Genomic DNA, 23,831 nt, shown 5'->3' on the forward strand with positions numbered 1-23,831 from the left:
AGAAGTATGCAGAACATGTGAATCTACAGCACTACATGCCACAAACAATTGCTTACAGGGTAAGTAACATAATCTTTAACATGCATGCACTACACCCTTCATGTATTGCACCACTTATAGATACACATACACCCAGAACATGCATTTATCCTGCACACACTGCACTTCACCACATCCTTCAGATACTATACCACTCATAGGTACATGTACATCCAGCACATATATTCACCATGCACACAGTGCTCAGCACTGTATCATTCCTGTATTTTACCCTATCCCAGGCACACGTACACCCAGCACAGATACACCATCTCTGTGTTGCGCAGCACTTCACACCAAACTGATGTAGGCAAAGGGTGAGTTAAGACCACAGCAGCAGAACTTTAAAAATCACTGCACCTGTAACCCTCACTCAAGTGACACAGGTGGACCTATTCTCTCCAACTGATCACTCTACGGTATGCTGCCACCACTGCATTGGTGCTGCTTAACTCCTGTTGAAGGCAGTAGCCTTCCACTACTATGAGGGTAGCACTTTGAGCGCCCCTCCCAGTCCAACAAGACTGCTGTCTGTGGGACAGGCCTATCAGCATTAAGGATCCAGATCTCAGTGCAGTTGGGCACTCAGGGCTGAGTTGAATGTCCATTACAATGCAGAGGACTTTTCCGTTGTTACCAGCGGCTGGGAGTGGGATTGCATAGGGCATTTTGATGAATGTGTGACTACAAAGGGCACTGTCCCCCTCTCGGACCAAGAACCGGTATCCCCTAAAATCTACGGTTACTTTTCAAGTTCCTACACTCAGGTAGGATTCACTTGGGTTGTATGGTTTAGCTAGACAAGGTAACTCAGTATTTAGTACACTAGAGCCAGTTAGGGATCCACAACCCTGAAGAATGCCCCATACCAGTTAAGGCTAGTTGAGAGGGTAGAAACATGTTGGCTAATTAGGACGGGTTGAATCATTGATCTCAACTACCTGAGGACCCTATTTTTAAAGGTGACAATCCTGGGATATCGCGAGGTATTTTTAATCAAGCTGGATCCTGCATTTGTAGAGTAGTCTTTTTATATGAACTCCCTCCAGTCAGGGTCTGCCTGGAGGTTGAGTCCGCCCTGGTGGCATTGCCCTACCAGGGTGGGGAGAGGTTGCAAAGGATGAAGCATGACACTAATAAGGGTGTGAGGCTTCCTCTTCAATCAGGATAGTTATCCCCCGAGTTCTGTTAAAACTGTAGTTCTGTTTTGTCCCCATTCGGGACTCAAATCTGCATTCCCACAGAGGGGAAACAGAATTCGTTGGGTTTGCGCATTAGCTAACATACTTGGTGTGATTTAAGTGTACATGAAAAGGGAGGACATAAAGCGGATTTTCCTCCTCTCTCTTGGATGTAAAAAGATATTTACTGTCACAACAGTAGTTTACTATTAGACCTTATTGCTCTGTTGTTTTAAATTTAAATACAGGCCCCTGAGCATAACCCAGATCCATCCCAACGCTCAATTTGGCTCAGAGCTTCATCTGTGCTGGGTCATTGTCTGGTGATGAAAAATAAGTGCCTGACCCAAAAATTGATTGCCGTTGTTAACCTCCTGCAAATGTTACCCGTTCATGCCCTCAACACGCATGAAGGCACTGTTTACCTCCTGGTAATCATGACTTCATGGTTCCTTTGTTGTAGCGGAGCACAGTTAATTCACTTCTTTGGACGTTTGCTATCATCAGTGGTGTGTGGTTAGGCAGAAGGATTAGTTCTAGTCTTCCGTTCTGTGCAGATGTGAGTTATTCAGATTAAGACCTTAAGGATCCCATCCCTGACTGCTGTCCTCTCAGTTAAATTTGCCCCGTTTTGGCCTTCCTTAAATTAAAGATGGATGTTTATGTTTTGCACATTCACATACATCCCTGCATCCAGTTCACAAATGGTTTAAGCAATTCTTTCAGGAGGTGCATCAATGCTTTCCCGTTAATACAAATCTTTTATTTTTACGATTCCCATACAGCTTTTGCTGTGTAGCCAGTTAGATAGCTTCTCGAAGTTCCTCCCAGTTACACTTCGACTATAGGACAACCCTATAATGCCTTGCAGGGCTGCTATTAATGCTTTTTGGTTAGTGCAATGCAGGTTTTGTTTTTCTTGCCGTCCCTACTGTTCTCTCATGTAGATCACAGCCATCCTGGACCCATTTACGCAACCTAAATTTTATAAATTATGATCGGAAAGCCCCTGCCAACACCCCTCGCCAGGTTCCCGTTCTACATTGGCTACTGATGGCCACTACATCAGAGTTAAACTTTAATCTATCACGTCCCATGCAACTCACCTTCAATGCCCTGCTGCTAGAAGGAAAATGTGTCATTGCCAGTGGCTCGAAAATTACCAGAAGCGAAGGCCTCTTGTTATCTGTTTATACCAAAGACTGCAAATCTAAGAAATGCAAGCCATGGAACCTCTGTGTGTATCCACAAAAGTTTGGAACTCTCTTTTCTTCCAAGTCTGCCTGGCTCCCACATTTCCTCCCTTTTTGAAACATCGAAATGGTTTCCTCCTCAGTGCCCATTTTCCGGATGTTATGTAATTTTTATTTGCCCCCATCTCAGCCCTCTTACTGTTTGGCCAGAGTATGCAGCATGCTTATTTTTGTTGGCTCTTTCTGCTTTTACTTTTCTTAGCAGGTTTGTACTGAGCTCCGTTTTACCTGTTGTGAGGTTTGAAAAATATTGGTTTCCCTCAAAAACAGAATTAATTACCTTTAGCTATGCACCTCTTTCTATGATCAGTGTGCTGGTCTGTGTTTTTTTGTGTATGTTTTGCCAAGGTCGCAGCATAATTTGCCTCCTCTGAGGCTTTGCCTCCTAGTTATACAAGAGAACCGGAGGCAGCATTGCTTTAAGTTCGGGTACAGAAATAACACAGACTGCTGAAGAACCACCCGAATGTGACAATCCGATTCTTGCTATCCTTCCTGCATCCTAATCGCTCAAGCCCCCTCCCGTCGGCTGTATAACATCTAATAGAGGAATAACTGCTGACTTTTTGTTTGAATAGTATGCTGCTCTTATAGTATTTTATGACTAAGGTGGTCCTTTCTGCCTTTTCAGTAATGCAGCGGATTAAGGAACTGATGGAACTAAAAAATAAGAAGAACTCCAAATCCAGGAAAAAAAGGAAGCAGAACTCCGAGGAAGAAGAAGGTACGAGGGCTGTAGTGCCGTGTGGTGCTATCCACATAGTGCTGTTTGATGGAGGAAGCGGCTTCCTGTGTAGCATAGGAGAGAGAAACTTTGTGTAACAATGGCATTTCCGCACTGTTAATGGGGCAGCAGGAGAAGTTAAAGGTTTTCAAACAGCTTGTCATGAAAGGCAGGAAATGCCTGTCCTGGCGGATATTGGCTTTGGAGATTGTGTATTTTGGCTGGTTTCCATTGGCTATCTTTTCCTTGTTGGTATCGAACATCACGTTAACCCTCCATATGAATTCGGTATTCCCTGTGAAGTCTTGTACTGTTCTATTCCTTCCGGGGTTAATGTCAGCGACCTTGGAGGTGAAATCACCCGATAGTGAAGGAAACCATGGAGAAAAGTCAGTTGGTGATAGGACCACACAAACGTGTCCTGTCTACCCTAAGAATAAACGAGTGACTAGAAACTAATGGGCACCTCGTTGTGAAGTACACTCTAATTTTTAATCTGTAGATACTACGCTGAGTTTATTCGAATGCACCATGACCTATGCCTATTGATTTACACACCTTTAGGAATTTAAAGTAATCAGGAGCCATAGTTTGGATTCGTACTTGGAGAGAGATTTGCTGACAGGGAACTTATTTGCATTTATCTAGGAATACTCAGTTCAGGAACTGATGCATATAGAGCTCGAAATATCAGTTGATTTGGGTTTGAAATATAACCAGTGAGCAAATTCCAACAAAATACGGTGTATTGAGGGGTCTTAGGTGACCAGGAATACATTTGCAGTCAGCTTGGAATGTCAGGTGAATTATAGATCTCTTACCTCTTCTCTCTGTAGTTACTATGGGCACCTCGGTTGAATGGGAATCTTGTGGGGTTTTTTAAACCCTATTTATAGACGCCCATTGACCAATTGCCACAAAAGTTGTGAAAAATGCAACTCAAAATTCAACTTTTGAGCGTGCCAAATTTTATCAAACGGTTCAAACATTATAACATGTGCCCTGTTTTAAAATTAGTTTTCCTTTAGCTAACCTTCAGCATCAAGAACTATGACTGCTGGTTGAAGTTCAGTGGCATGGCTGTCTTTACATTTGGTGCCTTTTTATGTTGCAATGAATTTTTATCCATCCGTTTCGGAGATATAAGCAAAAATCTGACTGTCTAGTATGTGCATATAGAACTGCTGTGATTGCGATCTCTGGAAAATTACTTGGAATTGACTGCTTACAATGACAAAACAAAAATTGGTATGCACTACCTAAGTGATTGTGCAGTCCCCACTTACTGCTGTGATCCTACTTGTGTATGTGAACATTGTGAGGAAACAAAAAGTAAGCAAGCATTTGCAATAGGTCTTGCATTTGCTTAGAGCTATTGGCGTTGTAAATGCATAACTCGACTTTTCATGCCACATAAATTGGTCAACCCTGTCGCATAATTTGGTCCTCTCTGCCACATAATTCCAGTGGCCATGCATTTAACAAAAACACTTCCATTTACCTTCTTCCTCTATCTGCAGCAAAAAATCAAATTATTGCCATTATTTATTATATCTATTTATATTATTATTTCGCCTCCCCCCCCCCCAACCTAGTGTGGGGACTTAGAGATGACCTAGACAGAAAGAGTCCATCGTGCTGCACGTTTTGGTGGTGGTCCCATTGCCGAAGGACCCCCACACGGTGAGTTATGGGCAAAAATGTTTAGTAAAAGAAATGCCCTGCAAAGCATTAAGGGGCGAGTTTCCGAGTGCAGCGAATATTGCATTATCTTAACTGTAATGCTCAGTACAGCCCCTAGAGGACATCACAATAAAAATAGCATTTGGAACAAACATAGGCGTGTAACCATATAGTCAGTCCATAGAGGGCATAACCACTACAAAAGAGAATGGCAGAAAGTAATGTAGTGTAACCATATATTTAGCCCCTAGAGGGCGTAGCCTTACACATTTTAAGGCCTAATAGGGCTAATGCAATAATGTTATAAAAAAAAGGACACTGAATGGTGGGAGAGTTACTATTTTGGGGTCCCCCGCAATCTAGTTTGGGGACCCAGAGATGAACTAGACAGAAAGAGTGCTTGTGCTGTACATTTTGGTGGTGGTCCTATTGTCGAAGGACCACCACATGGTGAGTTATGGGCAAAAATGTTTTGTAAAAAAAATGCAGCGCAAAGCATCATGGGATGATTTTGCAAGTGCAGAGAATATTTGGAAAAAACATGGTCATGTAACCATATAGTCAGCCTCTAGAGGGCATAACCACATGTGGCAGAAAGCAATGCAGTGTAACCATATATTTAGACCCTAGAGGGTGTATTGTCTTTCACATTTTCAGGCCTAGCAAGTTCCAGCCATGAGAGATTAAAAAGACACTGCATGGTGGGAGAGGTTACTATTTTGTCCCCCAACCTAGTGTGGGGATCCATAGATGACCCATTGTCGTAGGACCACCAGAGGCTGAGTTATGGTCAAAAATGTTTTTGAAAAGTAGTGCCCCGCAAAGCATTACTGGACGAGTTTACCGAGTGCAGTGAGTATTGTATTATCTGCTCTCCTGCTGTGCCGGGAGAGTGACGTTGAACATTTCTGTGTTTTTTCTGTTTAAAATGTACCAGTTTGTATATTTTTCAACTGCTGAACTTGTAGGTAAGTGGTACTAATGTAAAGTGCTCCTCCAATCGCGTTTGCACTATATGAAACTTAAATAAATCAAAAAGAACCCCGCCATCAGCTTGCATCCTTTGGGCGCGGACACCACAAAGAAACAGCTGCATGCCCAAAACAAGGAAGAGGAAGAAACAACATACCACCACAAGAGCGAAGGCAAAATAAAAAAAGTAGTGCTCCGACATTAAGGTATATGGCCGATTGTTAAATAATCCATGTAATAGGGTCAGTCTCCAGTTCAGTAAAAAAACATTCTCAAGGCGGGACAAACGTAAAGCATTTACCTACAAAATCAAGGGAATTTTCAAAGGAAGGCCAAGAAACGAATGAAAGTGATGGGCGTGATTTGGGCATGATGAAAGGGAACAGAAGTAGATTACAACATGCCGAGAGACACCACACCCGTGCTGCCTGGGCTCGACCTAAAAAGGCAGCACATCGCAGATATTGCAATGCTGCAATTTGAAAAAGCTGACAGGTATTGGGCTTATTCACTAAGGTATTTGGACAAAATATATATATATATATATATATATCGCGAAAAAAATATTGTGGTGCAGAAATATTGTTGTCAAGAATATTGTTGTTTTCAGGTAAGTAATATTGTCGTTAAGTATATTGTTGTTGTTAATATTGTTTTCAGTAATATAGTTGTAAAGAATATCGTTGTTTAATTATTTTTATGTTTTAGTTCATATATTCATTTTATGTGTTAAAATTGTTTGTATCATTATTTTTCAATTATAGTTTGTAAGTTGAAGTGATTTAGAACTTTTAACTTAATTGCTAATTGAAATTTATAGTGTTATAGAAGGTTATTGAATTTGTAGGGGAGATAGAGTGTGAAGTTAAGTAATACTTTTTAAATAATGTTTTTAAGTATGTGATTGCTATTGTCTTTATTATGTAATACTGAGTTCACTTACCTATATCTTAGGTGTAGGTTGCTAGGTTTGTAGTGGTATAGGGTGGGGAGCTAATTAGGTAATAATTAACAATTATTTTTTAATGTATTATTTGATTGGTTAATTATGAAAATTGTGTAGTGATATATTTTAGTTCAAATTCAGGTGTGGACTCGTTGGGTTTGTAGGGGCATAGGGTGGGATGTTAAGTAATATTGATTAGTTATTAATCTGTTATTATTTAATTGATTAATAATTATGTACATTATGTAATACTGACTTATTTTAGTAATATATCTGATAGAGACTTCTAGCTGCAGATTCCTTACCTTTGAATTCCCTGGCTTCAGCTTCAAATCCAGAATCTTTTTGCTGAGCAATACCCTGTGCGTGCCGTCGGTTGGCGTTGTTCTGATTCACGTGCATTGTCCGTTTCTGCGTGGCTTCGTCAGCGTCTTTGGAGCCATCTGTGACATCACGGTCACCTATAAAGGCACCAACCCGGCGCGCATACGTCAGTTCTTTTCCTTTCGCGCTGGTTAAGCGCAGGTCCGGGATCGAGCTACCCTTTGACTTTTTGGCAAGCCTTTTTTCGACCTTTTGTCAAATAATGTTTTCGTCTTTGTGAGGAAGATGTCATCTAGGAAGACTGGGTTCAAGCCATGTGACGCCTGTCATCTCGCCATGTCGGTGACGGACCCTGACCAGTTATGGCTCTGGTACCTCGACAGGGACCACGACTCGAAGTTCATGGTGGCCCGACAGTTGACTTCGGTTGGCGCAACTCCTTGGAGGTCACGGTCCCACTCCAGGATCCCCAAGTCCTCTTCTTCCCACTCGAGGTCCTCAGGGCATTCGGAGAAGAGGCACAAGAAGAAGTCCAAGCGGATTTCAATTTTGCCATGCCCATCAACTGAAAAGGCATCTCAGGAACGTCGACGTTCCGAGCACGATTCTGCCGAGCCGTTGCCAGGGCCGACTTCACGTCTCCCGCCTTATTTGGGAGCCGGAGTGATCCCCGCTCAAATAAAAGACTTTTGCAAAGCCATGCGCCTCGTTTTTGAGCGTGCTGCCCCTGCGGGTGGGTCTTTGGACCCCACGCGGTTAGCATGGCCCCATCGGGTTCGACGACGGTGGCTTTGGCCTCGGCACCGTTGGGGACCCCAGGATCTGATATTGGATCTGGACCGGCACCGGTTCCTCACAGTCGGCCTCCTCCGCCACCGGGCCCGACATCAGCGCTCCCCCACCACCAGCGGCCACTGCTGGTGGAAGCCCCATCCTCATTCCTGATGATATGGAGCTGGAACTGCATTGCACGATGCCGATTCTGACTTTGACAGCACCGACTCGGCCCAGGTCTGTGTCCGAGGCTTATTTTGATCAGCCAGGCACAGGTTAGCAGTGGGAGGTGTCTGAGGACCCTTTGGAATATGGATCAGAGCAGCTGAACTGGTATGAGGACCTCGGGGATACTTCTCCAGATGCTGGTATGCTCTCACCTCCTTCTGTGGCTACGGAGGAGGGAGCATCATACGCCATGGTGGTGCGTAGAGCTGCTGAGGTCTTGGACCTGGAGTTGCCTACAGTGCCGGTCAGGCCTAACATCCTGACAGAGGTGCTTCAGCTGGGGGTTTGCTACATCGGAGCTGATGTAACCCTTTAATGAGGCCCTTACTGATGTCTTGCTAGGGATGTGGTCCAAAATCAGCACAGGGGCTCCTGTGAATTGGACAATTGGCCGCCACCATCAACCAGCTCCTACAGACTCTAGTTTCCTCACCCAACACCCCACCCTGGAGAGCTTAGTGGTCCAAGCCTCCACATCCCTTGGTGCCTTCCCTTCCGCTCCCCCGGATAGGGAATCCAAGAAGCTGGACCAACGTGGGAAGAGGATGTTTTCTTCCTCCAGCCTGGCATTGAGGTCCGTAAACACCTTATGCCTATTGGGCCATTTTTCCCATACTTTATGGGATACAGTGGCACAAGTTATGCCCTAGGTCCCAGAGGGCGTACGGAACACTCTCACCCAAGCTGTCAAGAATGGGAGAGATGCAGTCAAGATTTTATTCAATGTGGCTTGGACACAACTGATTCGCTGGGCAGGTCGATTTCTTCGACAGTGGATCTTCATTGCCAAGCCTGGCTGCATACCACTGGCATTTCGGGGGATGTCCAGGCAAATCTAATAGGCATGCCCTTCGATGGCCCACACCTTTTTGGAGAGAAGGAAGACTCAGCGCTTAAGCGGTTCAAGGCCTCTTGAGCCACGGCCAGATCCTTGGGCCTCTCTGCGCCCGCTTGCCAGCAGACTGCCTATCGCCCCTTTTGAGGCTTCGGAAGGGGTGGGGCACCACGCCAACCATAAGTCAGCCACCGTCCTCCAGCTTCACAGCATCCAGTGCGAGGACAAGGTTGTGGTACCTTCAGACCCAGAGGGTCTAGCCAGAGGTAGGCCACCATCCAGCCCCCCTCTTCCGCAATGCCCAAGCCCTTCTAGTATGGTTCTGAAAGACCATCTTAGTCCAGTTGGATGGAGGATTCAGTTTCATCTCCCTCACTTGCGATCCATAACATGGGACAAATGGGTCTTGCAGATCTTACAGAAAGGCCATTCCCTGCCCTCCCTCTGTCCCTCCATTGAAAGAACAGCTGATGGAGGATCACTTAATCTTGCTCCGAGAGGAAGTTATGGCTTTCTTGGCCAAGGGAGCCATAGAAAGGGTCCCGATGTCAGAAGTAGGCAGTGCGTGTTATTCCCGCACTTTCTGAAGAACAAGGGTCTTCACCCTATCATGGATTTAAGGGACGTCAATCTCTTCCTCAAAAGGAGAAATTCAGGATGCTCACTCTAGCTCAGGTCTTGTCTGCCCTAGACCAAGGAGACTGGATGGTAGCGTTGGACTTGCAGGATGTGTATTTTCATATCCCCATCCTGCCCGCCCACAGGCGTTACTTGTGGTTCAAGGTGGGCCACAAACAATTTCAGTTTACCGTGCTCCCTTTCGGTCTCACCAGTGCCTCTTGGTGTTCACCAGGGTGATGGTGGTGGTAGCAGCTCATTTGCGCAGGCTGGGGATTTCAGGCTTCCCCTTCCTCGACGACTGGCTGTTGATGGTTCCTACGCCCCAGACTCTCGTCACCAACCTTCAGACTATGGCAGACCTGCATTCTCTGGGTTTCACTATAAACGTCCCAAAGTCACACCTAACTTCCTCTCAGAAGCTCCCTTTCATATGAGCTGTTCTGGATACAGTGCAGTTTGGGGTTTATCCTCCAGAGCAGCGAGTCCAGGATATTCAGGGTATGATGATGTTACGGCCTCTATCCTGGATTTCGGTGAGAAAGACTCTGAGGCTGGTGGGAATCATGGCTTTCTGCATCCTGCTAGTCAAAATGCCAGATGGCATATGAGGGCTCTGGAGTGGGATCTGAAGTTCCATTGCGCACAGCATCAGGGAAATTTTACAGACACAGTTCAGTTCTGGGCGGTAACTGCAAAAGACCTGCAGTGGTGGTTAGTGAGCTGTGATTGGGTCAAAGGCAGGTGCCTTTCCCTTCCCTAACCAGATCTCACAGTAGTAACAGGTGCATCACTTCTGGGATGCCAGGTGCATCACTTCTGGGATGCGGCAGCCATCTGGGAGAGGCAGAGATCAGGGGCCTCTGGTCTCTGGCAGAATCCAGACTCCATATCAACTTGTTGGAGCTCCGGGCGAACCGACTGGCATTGAAAGCATTTCTTCCTGTTGTGAAAGGGAAGATAGTGCAGGTGTTTACGGACAACACCACCGCAGTGTGGTACTGAAAACAAGCAGAACGGTGTTGGGTTGTGGACCCTTTGTCAAGAGGTTCTGCGTCTCTGGACATGGCTGGAACAGCAGGGCATAACCCTGGTGGTTCAACACCTGGTGGGTTCTCTGAATGCTAGGGCTGACAAACTCAGCCGTCGATGCTTAGCGGATCACAAGTGGTATGTCCATCCGGAGGTGGCGCAAGGACTCTTTCAGCAGTGGGGAGAGCTTTATTTAGATCTTTATGCCTCCGCAAAGAACACACAATGTTAGCAATATTGCATGTTGGAGTTTCCAGAGCTGCAATCGCTCGGCGACACTCTTCGGCGCAAGTGGAGTTCAGGTCTCCTATACGCTTTTCCACCCATACCACTCCTGCCCAGAGTTCTCAAGAAGATCAAGAATGACAAGGCCCAAGCCATCCTTGTGGCTCCGGATTGGGCACGGAGAGTCTGGTATCCCGAGCTTCTCAAAATCAGCATCAATCCTCCAATCAGGCTACCCCTTCGGGAGGATCTTCTGTCGAAACAGCAGGGTAGGGTTCTCCACCCGAACCTGTCATCTCTGCGCCTTCGTGCGTGGAGATTGAGCAGCGACAGCTGATGGCTTTTGACCTTGCTCCCAAAGTCTGTAGTTATTTTGGCAGCCAGGTGTCCCTCCACTAAAACGGTATACGCCTGCCGTTGGAAACGATTTGTATATTATTGTACAAAAAGGTCTATTGATCCGCTTCTCTTTCTTATACTCTTCTCTTCATTCTTTCCCTTGCCCAGCAGGGTTCTGCCTTGGGGACTCCCAAGGGCTATTTTTCTGCCTTATTGGCATTTCTTCGGCTGCCTGATCAGCCTTCTCTGTTTAAATCCCGCATTGTACATAGATTCCTCAAAGGGCTTGTACATATGATTCCCCCGTACGCCCTTTGTTATGCCCCAATGGGACTTCAATCTGGTCCTCACATTTCTGGTGTGTGCTCCCTTCGAACCTTAGCATAACTGTCCCCTTCTGGCTGCTCACCATCAAGACAGCCTTCTTAGTGGCAGTAACATCTGCCAGTAGGGCGCGTGAGATGCAAGCCCTGTCATCAAAGCCACCGTATCTCACTATCTACCCAGACAAGGTGGTACTCAGAACTTGTGCCTCTTTCCTCCCCAAAGTGGTAACGCCATTTCATCTGGGTGAGAACATCACCCTGCCCACCTTCTTTGCTCCACCACATCCCTCTAAAGAACAGGAGAGACTCCCATCAACTGGACCCAAAAAGAGCATTGTCGTTCTACCTTGACCGCACAAAAGAGTTCCGGGTGTATGACCAACTCTTTGTGGGCTATGTTGGAGCAAAGAAGGGTTGGGCAGTGCAGGAGAGAACCATTTCACACTGGGTCGTTCTCTGCATCAGAATCTGCTACGCATTGGCCAAGAAGTAGCCTCCTGAGGGCTTGTGAGCTCATTCTGCCAGGGGCAAAGCTGCTACCACTGCACTAGCTCGAGACGTACCAGTCGTGGAGATCTGTCAGGCGGCAATGTGGGCATCTTGGCACACATTTGCAAAATATTACTGCCTGGGCAGTAAGGTATATAGAGACGGGCACTTTGCCCGTTCAGTCCTACAGGACTTCTTAGTGTAAGGAGTAGTATCGGCAGCCCACCGCCAGGAGGTTATGGATTGGGTATCTATTCAAAGGTAAGGAATGCAGATTCCTTACACCCACCCATGCCTCACCGCTCTGTGGATATATCTAGTAGGGTTAGGGTTTACCCCTTTCAGGGCACTAGTTTTGCACAGACAAATTGTCAGTTCTATCCAGGACTCTGCGCTTATGACGTGGAAGTTTTGTGAATAAAAGAACTGATGTAAGTGCGCCGGGGTGGTACCTTTATTGGTGACTGTGACATCACAGATAGCTCCAGCGATGCTGGCGAAGCCACGGGGAGCTGGATGACGAACGCGGATCCGAACGATGCCACCCGACAGCACGCACAGGGTATTGCTCAGCAAAAAGATTCCGGATTTTAAGCTGATGCCAGGGAATTCAAAGGGAAGGAATCTGCATCTAGATAGAGTCTCTACCAGATAATGGGTTACCAAAGGTAAGTAACTTGTTCTTTAGTTGCAGGTTACTAGGTTTGTAGGAAGTATAAGACGGGAAGTTAAGTAATAATTAAAGAATTAATTATTACTCTATAATTACATATTTAATTGATTATCAATCATGTACGTTGGTATACTTTAGGCGTGGGTTGCTAGGTTTGTAGGGGTCTAGGGTGGAAGGTTAATTGAGTAATAACTAAACAAACATTTTTTATTTCAAAATTATTACATTGTTTATGAATTTTGTAAATTGGGTAATTGTTTTTTTTTTTTTAATATATGTATATATTATGTTACATAATGTTTATTTTGAGTTTTACCTTTTTTAAATAAATTAATAGTTATTATAAAAAGCAATGTGTTTGCAGTAAAAGTAGTTTACCTATTTTTGCTTAGACTGGCGGGGGAATAGTAAATCTTCCCCCCTTCAAAGTCCAACACTTTCAAGACTGGAGTGATAATAGAAAATCAACCTCATTAAAATCCAATGCTTTCCCTATTGTTACACAGACTGGAGCGGGTATAGTAAATTAACTAACCTCCGAAATCCAATGTTTTCCCTTATGTTGAACAGACTGGAGAGGTATTAGTAAAGTAAACCCCTCCGAAGTCCACTGCGTTCCCTACTGGAATGGGAATAGTAAATGTAACCCCTCCGAAGTCCTACACTTTCTCTACTGTTGCATAAATGTAGAGTTGGAATAGGATATCCATTATTCCCTGAATTCAGTATATTTCCTAATATTTGTTAAATGCATTTATTATTAAAAAAAATAATAATAATTGTATTTCCTTGGTAATTTATTTAATGTTTGGAATTGTATTGTTAATATCTTTTATGTTTCATGTAAAAAAAAAATATATATATACATATAATAAGCTTTTTACATTAGTAAATTTAAAGAATTTATCAAAATATAATGTAAAAAATAAATGTATAATTGTTACCTTGTATTTATGTTTATACATGTAAACATATGCCTTCATGTTTATGTATATATAGCAATAAATATTAGTGAGATTTAACATATTATTGGTATATTTTGAAATATTTAAGATGTATTACTTTAAACTATACATATATATTTTTTATTTTATTGTCTCTGCGCACTTTACCACTGCTAATCAGTGCTAAAGTGCAAGTGCTCCCTATAGAAATTGTACTGTTGATTGGTTTATCCATGATTGACATATTTTATTTACTGATAAGTCCCTAGTAAAGGGCACTAGAGGTGCCCAGGGCCTGTAAATCAAATGCTACTAGTGGTCCTACAGCACTGGTTGTGCAAACCCACAGAAGTGGCTCTGTAATCATGTCTCAGACCTGCCACTTCAGTGTCTGTGTGTGCAGTTTTGACTGTAACTTCAACTTGGCAAGTGTACCCACTTGCCAGGCCTAAACCTTCCCTTTTCTTACATGTAAGGCACCCCTAAGGTAGGCCCTAGTTAGCCCCGAGGGCAGGGTGCAGTGTATGGTTAAGGTAGGACATATAGTAATGTGTTTTATATGTCTTGACAGTGAAATATTGCTAAATTCCTTTTTTCACTTTTGCAAGGCCTGTCCCTCTCATAGGTTAACATGGGGGCTACCTTTAAATCTGATTAAAGTGTAGATTCCCTTTGGGAGCGGATGGACATGTGGAGTTTGGGGTCTCTGAGCACACAATTTAAAAATACATCTTTTAGTAAAGTTGATTTTAAGATTGTGCGTTTGAAAATGCCACTTTAAGAAAGTAGGCATTTTCTTGCTTAATCCATTCTGTGGCTCTGCCTGTTTGTGGATTCCCTGTCTGGGTCAGTTTGACAGTTGGGCTGTTCACACCTCTCCTCTAGACAGTGACACAAAGGGGGCTGGGGTGTAGCCTGCATATATTGATTAGCCATCTGTGCTGGAGGGGAGAGGAGGAGTGGTCACTCACACCTTAAAGGACTGTTCCTGCCCTCACACAATGCTGTCTCCAACCCCCTGGTGAGTGTCTGGGGCCTGGCCTGGACAAGGAAGGATCTTGCAAACACTTGAGACTTTGTTTTGAAGTTTGCAAACTTCAAAGCCAGAACTGGGTATAAGAAGCAGACCCAAAACCCCAGACTTTTAGAATCTTTCGGGAATCAAGAGGAACCTCTTCCCAGGAGAAGATCTGAAGAGCTGAAGGAGGAGTACTGTCCCTTTGCTGTGTTGCTTTGCTGGACTTGCCTGCAGTTGCTGCTTCTGCCTGAAAAGAGTGCAAAGGGTGAACTTTGCTGTGTGTCCTGCTTGAGAAAATTCTCCAAGGGCTTGGAGTAGAGCTTGCCTCCTGTTGGAAGTCTCAGGGACACCAAAGACTTCAGTTTCCTTGACCTGCAGCATTGGGAACTGTGTGTTTTGTGCTGTCCACTGCAACGCCGCACATGACGCCGCTGGCCTGCACCGTGACCTGCTGACGCCGCACGGAGTCGCATTGCCCCACTTCGCACTGCGACCCTGGTCTCACTGACGCCGTCATCAGACAACTTCAGCGAGCCGCTGCTCGCACCGCGACCTGTGGGCCCTGCACTCCGGCGTCACGTGCTCACACTGCAGCCTGGGCATCCCCGATGACGTCGCTCCTGCTGACACTGGCACCGCTGCCTGCACCGTGGCCTGTGGACACCGCTCGTGAGGAGCACGAAGTACCGTCCTGTCCTGCGCCGCAGCCCCGGTCCACCGACACCAGCACCATCAGCTCCAGTGTCGTCACCAGGCATCCTTGTCTGCACTGTGGCCTGTGGACACCGCTCGTGAGGGTCACAAATCACCGTCCCGTCCCGGACCGCTGGCTTGGGCCTACAGATGACAGCGCTTCCGCAATGACGACGACGCTGCCTGCACGTGACCTGTGGACACCGCACATTGAACCACCTTGCTTCACACCACAGCCCTGTTCTCACCAATGCCGCTGGACACCGTCACCGAGCCATTGCCTGTACCGTGACCTGTGGGCATCGCACGTTGCATCGTCACGCTTCGCACCGCAGCCCCGACACCATCCCCGCCAGCACACCTGATTTCATCAGCCCGGAGTTCGATCCCCAAGGTGCGTGACTTTAAGGGCCCGACGACTCCTGCACCGACTCCGGAACCGACGCCACCGACGCCGCTCTCCAGAGCTCACCACGAGGATCACGCCGCCCTGTGAATCCAAGGTACTGTTTGCGGATCTGTTCGACATCGCAGCTGGCCCGCGACGCTGAGGCCAGCCTGAACTTTTGGTTTTGCTGTTTATGACGCCATGATAGCCCCAGGTGGAGTTATCGACTTCAAGGAACTGTATTTTTAAGTACATCTTGCAGCATTTATATTTGTATTTTCTGTTTGTTGGATTTTTATTGTATCTGGTCTTGTTTTATATAGATAAATATTGGCTATTTTTGTAAAACTGGTGTGGTGTCCTTTTGTAGTGTTTTCACTTATAACTGTGTGTTATGTGCAAATGCTTTACACATTGCTTCTGAGATAAGCCTGATTACTCGTGCCAAGCTACCAAGGGGGTGAGCAGGGGTTATCTGAGCGGGTATCTCCCTTATCCTGACTAGAGTGAGGGTCCCCAATTGGACAGGGTGCAAACCGACTGCCAACTAGAGACCCCATTTCTAAGAATATATATATAAGAAACAATATTTTTGTATGAGATTAGTGTAAAATAATGTCTTCTGTATATACAAATATTTTTGTAAACAATATTTTTGATACACTATTTGTGTTACATGATATTTTTGGTTCCCATATTGTGTCAGTGATCCCTGGTTAATGCAGATCCCTCCTTCATGTGTCATACAAACGGAGGAGAGATCACCAAAAACAAACAAGCTTGGTCAAAGCTAATAGGGCTCTCTTTTTGCAACCTATTTTCATGCTTTTTAGTGATGCTTCGACAAGATGGTGTGCAACATGACTAAAAGTGGAGAAAAAAGGGGGGGGTGATGATGCTGCCACATTAGCTGCATTGCTTTGTAGTTGTCCACAGGCATCATTATGCATACTCATCTACAAAATGATGTGGGTACCTTTTTTTCTCGTTTACCAATGTGTGGTGGATCAGTTAGGAGGAGGAGGTATGAGCAGAACTGGTCCTCCTTAAGAAAGCATGAGGGAGCAGGTAGGGTGGAAGCATTGGAGTGTATGCTGGGGTAGGGTAAAAACAGGGTACAAGGGATAGCAGCAGGGAGGGGAGGGCACATGCCAGAAAGCATTATTAAGCATGAGCAAGGAATGGACTGTGGCTGGGACAAGGACACAAGAGAGGGCTTGCAACATGAGGGAGACAGCAACATGAAGCAGGAGTGAGGACGTGGGGGATAGTGAAGTACATGATGGAGAAAGCAGTAAATCACATGTACTGTTATGGAGTGTGTAAACAAAAAGAAAAAAGTACATCTCTAAAAGTGAGCAGTGAAAGTATAAAAACCAGTCAATCAGAGCGATGGCAGAAAGGCTATGTTCCAAGGAAGGGACAAACAACACCATCAAATAAAAAGCAGACAAATGAAAGTGATAACAAAGCCAATTTATGGTAAGCAAAGGGTGGGATGTATTCCTGAAGTAGGTCTTGTGCTGCCAGACTGCTTTTGCTGTCTCCTGGGCTCGACCTAATAAGGCCTTCACCTCACTGTTCCCATGGCTTGGGTAGGACAGGATGAGTAACCAAAAAATAAAACTCTCCCCAGCATTGTCGAGCATCTGGGGTGGAATAGTTGGCCACAATCGTTATTAAAAAAAAAATAATAATAATCTCCGGCAATGTATCGGTTTTCAAGGCATGGGCGTACCAGAACCAAATATCTATTCCCACACATAGGTATACAAAGAGTTCCCTTTTTATATATGAACTCTCACCCACATGATAATAATGTGGCTTGCTTCATCATTGTGCTGATCACCGACTCATGGAGGGAGCATTTAACTATCACAGAGGCCTGTCCTATGACCTATAGTAACAGATCAAGTACCCCCCCTCCCCTCCCCCCACTGACAAAGTTAAATAACACAGCTAATGCATCTGGTGCATTTATTGTGCCCCTGCGTCTACATGGTCAATATGTAGCATTCGGAACTCAATTTGCAGATTTTATGTCAGGACCTTTGATTCCTCAAAATTGGGGGTCCATTATTTTATAAAGAAGGCAACATTGTCAATCACACCATGCTCTCATGAATTTGTTACCGCTCCTATAGTCTGGATATATTGGTTGTGCTAAGAAAATTACCCTGTTCTTCTTCCTGTGGGAATAGGAGACCCAGAAAATACCATCTTCATATTGTTTAGAAAATCTGTATATACAAGCATCTTTGTGAGCCATTGCAAACTCTGATCAACTCTCACTGTATCGACAGGTATAATTGTGTTCATGCTTGTCATCAAATAAGTAGCTCATTTCATCTGTTCTTTCTACTCTTATATAGATGAAAATGTGCACATCAAAATCATGCCTTCTAAAGTTGTTACATTTCACTTATCTCAAATGATTTGCACATTTTGTGTGCATTCATTTGCCACACACTTGTCATCACTGATAAATATGTGTTGTAGTTTGTGTGTTCATGCACTTTATGCATAAGTGCATTGTCCCATCACAAATGCATACATACATGGCACAGGGAGTTTATTTACCTCCTAGGTAACTGGGGGTTGCTTAGGGTCTGGCATCACATTATGCAAATTAAATTCATTGCTCGAATCATGTGGGAATCATGTACGGAACCATCTTTCTCACTAACGGCCTAGAGATAGAAAGACTGCTCTGTAGCCTGGACACATGAGACACAGGAGAACCTATACTTTCCTCTAAATGTCCTAATGGCTGCCCATTGAAGTTTCAGGGTGACACGTAGAGTAGAAAGCCCTAAGTCAGAACCATTCTCAAGAAATGAAAGAACATTAACCTTTGGGGTACACCATTTTCTAATTGACTCCCAATTATGCTTATAGGATCTCTAAATAGGCTCCGTCCTAGAACCTTAGATGGCAGCTGCCAAGTTTCTTAACAGGCTACCCTTCTGCAAACCTAACCTTTCAACTTCCAAACCGTCAATCTGAGCTTGGATAGGACTTCAGATTTTGGAAGTGATTTAGACAAGGAGAAAGAGACATTGGGAGAGCCCATTCCTGACCCCTGCCTACCTGACAGAGAAGAAGGAACCAGGACGAGCAGGGTCAAGAGGGAACAACCATTATCACCAACACCGTCTCCCTCTTGATCTTCATTAATGCTCTTGGAATGAGAGGAAAAATGGGAAAAGCGTAGAGGCGACCTAGGGGCCAAGGAAAATACATTGCATCTATTGCCAGGCATCTAGTTTCCTGTGCCTGGAGATGAATTTCCGACATAACATCTTCTCCTTGGACACAAACAGATCTCCTACTGGAGTACCACGCCTCCTGCAAATTCTTATAAACAATAGTGGATTGAGGCAAAAGAAACTCAAGATTACTGAAAAATCCTGCTGAGTTTGTCTGCCACCACAGCCTCCTCTTTTTTGATATACAGTGCTGTGAGGGAGACTTGATTATTTTCTTACAGTCAGAAAATAGGCCTCGTCTTTCTTCCAGTGTTTAGGAATGGGTGCCACCCTGCCTGTCTCATAAGATTTAATTGCCATATTGACCATTCTGATCACCACTTGGGGAATCTGAGGATCAAAGGATAGTAAGGCTTGCCTCAATGCCTCCAATTTCTTCACAGTTTGAGGAGTGCTTCACAGTTTTAGAGGCCATATGCCCTTTAACTCTTGAGTGTGCAATGTTGCTCCCCATCCATATCTGGTCAAATCTCTTGTGATAAATTTGAGCTTGGAATGAGTCTACGTTGTCATTTCTCCTAGATATAAGGGACTGAGCCACAAGTTCAGTTCTTTATTTACTTCTTGTGACACTGGAAGAAGAGTATTTAGGTCCATTAATACAGAAATCCACTGTTTCAACAAGTGGTGTACAAAAACGCAAGGATGAAACCCAGCCCAAAGAATGATAAATGCAGTTGCAGCCAGATCTCCCTCCACCAGCAAACAATTTCTTACTCTTGATCTCCTCTGTCTTTTCAAATGGTAAACATACCTTACCTTCAATTTCCTTGGTTCTGGTAGGAGAGCCATACCCACATCTGTCTGGAACTTTGCTGCGGTGAATGTAATCAGGTTTGATGGTTTTCAATAAGAAACCCATGATCCTGCAAAAGAGTACACAACGTCTGAGGATGATCCCTATTCTGCTGAACCGATGGTGAATGAATTATCTATTTGTCCAAGTACTGGTGCACTACTATACCCTGTGTGTACAACAGGGCTACCAATGGGGCCAGCACCTTTGTGGACACCCTCTGAGCTGTGTTTAGACCAAAAGGGAAAACATAGAACTGAATATGGTATTTGTGTGTGGCAATATTCAAGAACTTCTGATGGTCCTAATCGATTAGGATGTGGAGATATGCATCCAGCATATCCAATTTTACCACAAACTCCTCCAGTGTAGTTAAATGTATTATTCTCTGAAGGAGTCCATTTTTAAACAGTTGTGGAGATCCATTTGTTAATTTCAGGTCTGTACCAAGCAATAACCCCCGGAAGAGGTCTCCACTAAGAACAGGATTGAGTAGATTCCAGAACCTTATTGTACTCTTTGGACTGGAAAAATTGCCTCTTTCCTGAGAAGTCCTTGTACTCTCTTCTAAAAAGCAGATGACTTTCCATTATTTTTGGAAACAGGCTTAGTGATGAACACATGAAAATTTGAGCTAAAGTCAATACTATTGCTTTGCTTGATGATATTTATAAGACAAAGACCTGTCACTTCCTGACTCCAGACCCCCAAAAATTCTCGGATTTGACCCCCCTACTGGGGGAGTATTGTCCAAAGCTCCTTGGTTGTCAGGAATGTTTCTGGTTAGAAGGATGTTTGTTGGATTCCGTGTTCTTCCAATCTTTCTTTGGCTGGAACCACCTTTTTCTTTACTGCCCATTCACATTTTGGGAAGAAGATGAGTTTGACTTTCCCTTGTTACGAAAGGCATGCTTACAGTCTTTAAATGCTTTTGTGACCTTGGAATCCAGCTGTTCTCCATACTGCTTCACTCCTAAGAAATTAATCTTGCACAGCACTGCTTGTTCTTAATTCTCTGCTTTCCAATCTCATAACCAAATTTGTCTTCTGGGGTAAATAGAACCATCATAGGTGAAGCCCTGAGACCGTCACAGGAGACATCTGGCTTCTGCTGTTGGCAATGTAGGAACAGTCCTCCCCTTCCTGCATAGCTGCAGCTAAAGCATCAAATACCTTGACCCAAGACAGTGTTGTATGCACAGCCAATGTGCCAGTCTGTTTGGTCAAGGTTAGTGCTATGTAAGTCTTCTTTAGAGCAGTCTGTTTTCTTATCCAGTGCATCTGAATGTGTAGTCTTTTGGACTAGCCAACATCTTTCCAGTGAGATTTGCCAATATGGAAGGTGGTCTTTATGCTGAATGGGTGGACTGAGTCTGGATTTTCCATCATGTACATTTTCTGAATAAATCTTAGAATCAACAGATGATCCAATTATTTCCATTCCCTTAAAATGAGAAACTTGATTTTGTCATGCAGCACAATAGCTAGTCCTGGAGAACCTGAGTCTGGTGGAAACAGTGGCGAACCCCCAGATTGTTTTGAAATGTACCAGTATCTATTCCATTTCTTCTTTCTCTGATATTTTCCTTTTGCACAAGGGCCAGCAATCTCTAGAGAGGATGATCTCGACTCAAAGGAATCGTTTCCTCCGCTGTAATGTTTGTTCCTTCTCTTTTTTCCTGCTCTTTTTCCTGCTTCCAGTGCTTCTGACATTGCTGTATCAATAAGGCACTATACATCTGGATCAACCACGTTCTTTCCACCATGTATAGACTTAGCAGAGGAAAGAGATCTTCTTGATCTTCACGCACTCTTGATGCTTCCTCATCCAAAGAGAGCACCTCCTGATGTTTACGCATATCAGATTAAGTTTAATTTTAACCTTTATTCTTTGAAACGATACTTAGAAGCGTGGGCACCAAGTACCTGAAAGGAGTAATACCTCCAGCCCTTTCTAAAGCACCCTACTTCAGGCGTCCCTGCCACCAGGAGAACTGACCTGGAACCCGGTGCGCCAGCCAGGCCAGTAGTGTGCGTCTGCCCCCCGTGCCGTAGCTGGGTATCGGCCTGCCTTGCGGTGCCTGGCCTCCACAGAAACATGTTCTCCGGGGCGGGCGATCTTCACCGTCCCGAGCCCCATGCAAAAGAGGTAAGGCAGCGGCAACACTTTCCAGTCGTCTACCTTTGCAAAAATCCTTAAGTAACTTCTGAGTCTGTCAGAGCCCAGCAGTTTTTCCTTGTGTTTAAAAGTTGCTACTGTAATGGGACTAGTACCAACAGATCTATGAGAGCAGTTGGCCTCCTCTCATATGATATTGGATTGTAACGAGAAAGTTCATGAGGAATTGATGGGTTTGTAATGAGATCCCACATTACGTTATTGGTAAGCAATAAGCTATTAATATTTGTACTTCGGTAGTCACTGGTTTCTCAGCGAAATCTTACCGCTGGAAGTGTTGCACAGTTGCAGCATTATTTTATGCTAAAACCTTCCTTAAGTCTCATTAACCTGAAATAAGTGTCAGGAATTCAAGAAACCATTTTATCCTCTGAAGGCTCCTCTTTCTCCTCAGCCTTCGTCAGGTATTTTTAGATGTCTAGTCTCCCATTGATTTAAGACGCTGATCCCCACGGGTAGCTTTGACTCTTGTTGAAAGCCGGTTTTGTTCTGATTGTATCAATGAAAGGCAATTATATGGCAATATTCCCGACTCTTCTCAAGATTCTGGCCCCTCTCTCGCATGGAAAACTGTCTTTGCCGAATAAAAGGAATGTATTAGTGATTTATCTAATTGTCGTTTTTGCACGCTTTAACATGTGGAGGAGAAGGAGGAAGCTGATCGGTGCTCTAGCAGTGGCGGCGCAGGGGCGCCGTAAAAACCTCGCTTTAGCAACTACAGCGGGGATGGAGTCCTTGATTGGCCTCTTCTGCCTGCAGCTTGGCAGACAAAGGCTCAAAATAGCGTGAAAAGTTGGGTGAGTAGAGTGAAAGATGGATGAATGGTTGAATGACTGAAGGGATGGATGCAATGATGGTTGAGTAAAATGGAGGATGTATAGATAAATGAAAGAATGGATGGTTGAATGAAAGGATGGATGGATGAAAAGGTGTATGGATGGATGAGTGAAAGTGTGGATGAATGATAAGAGAAAGGATGAGTGAGTGAAAGAATGTATGGCTGAGTGAGGATGGATGGAGTGAAAGGATGGATAGGTGGATGAGGAAAGCTAGATGAACAGATGAGTGAAAGGATAGCTCCTTGATTGTCGTGAACCCCTCAAGTTTAGCAGCTCCAGTGGGGGTGGAGTTCTTGATGGGCCTCTTCTGTCTGCAATGTGGTAGACAAAGGCTCATAATTAATATGAAGAGGGTGAGTGGTTGACTGAGTGAAAGGAGGGATGAATGGATGTGTAAGTGAAAGGGGGGGATGGATGGGTGAGTAAAGGGATGGATGCGTAGTTGGATGGATGAATAAGTGAAACAATAGATGTAAGAATGAATGAGAGCAAGAATGGATTGATGACTAAAAAGGAGGATGGATGAATGAAAGGGTGGATGGATGAAAGAGATGATGGTTGGATGGATGATCAGAGAAAGGATGGTTGGATGGACGAGTGAGGGATGGTATGGATGGCTGGGTGAAAGGATACATGGATGAGTGAAAGGGAGGATGAACGAATGGATGAAGTGAAAGGATGGATGGGCTGAGTGAAAGGGTGGATTAATGGATGAGTGAAAGGATGGACGAGTTGGAGGGAGGTTGGATGGATAGTTGAAAAGCTGGATAGGTGAATGGATGAGTGAAAAGGAGGGTGGGCAGAAGAATGAAATGATGGATTGATGAATGAAATAAGCATGATTAGATGGACAGATCAGTGAAAGCATGGATGGATTAATGAGTGAAAGGGCGGATGAGTGAAAACAAATGGATGGGTGAATGAGTGGATGGATGGGGAAGGGTGTGTATGGGGGAGTGAAAGCATGGGTGGCTGGGGGAAAGGGTGGGTCTAAACATGAGTGAAAGGGTGGATGAATGAGTGAAAGGGTTACTGGAAGGATGG

General features: G+C 44.6%; 1 protein-coding gene across 2 annotated transcripts in view; it reads left to right on the top strand.

The window, feature by feature from the left end:
* The window catches only part of LOC138304113 (rho GTPase-activating protein 39-like), a 598,847-nt gene that overhangs the window by 455,196 nt on the left and 119,820 nt on the right, over positions 1-23,831 (top strand). For both annotated transcript variants that reach the window (XM_069243876.1, XM_069243877.1), the window contains one exon: positions 3,105-3,197. In XM_069243876.1, coding sequence (XP_069099977.1) covers positions 3,105-3,197 — 93 coding nt within the window. The remainder of the gene's footprint in view (positions 1-3,104; positions 3,198-23,831) is intronic.

This window comes from Pleurodeles waltl, chromosome 7 (genome assembly GCF_031143425.1).
Source record: "Pleurodeles waltl isolate 20211129_DDA chromosome 7, aPleWal1.hap1.20221129, whole genome shotgun sequence".
NCBI classification, from domain to species: Eukaryota; Metazoa; Chordata; class Amphibia; order Caudata; family Salamandridae; genus Pleurodeles; species Pleurodeles waltl.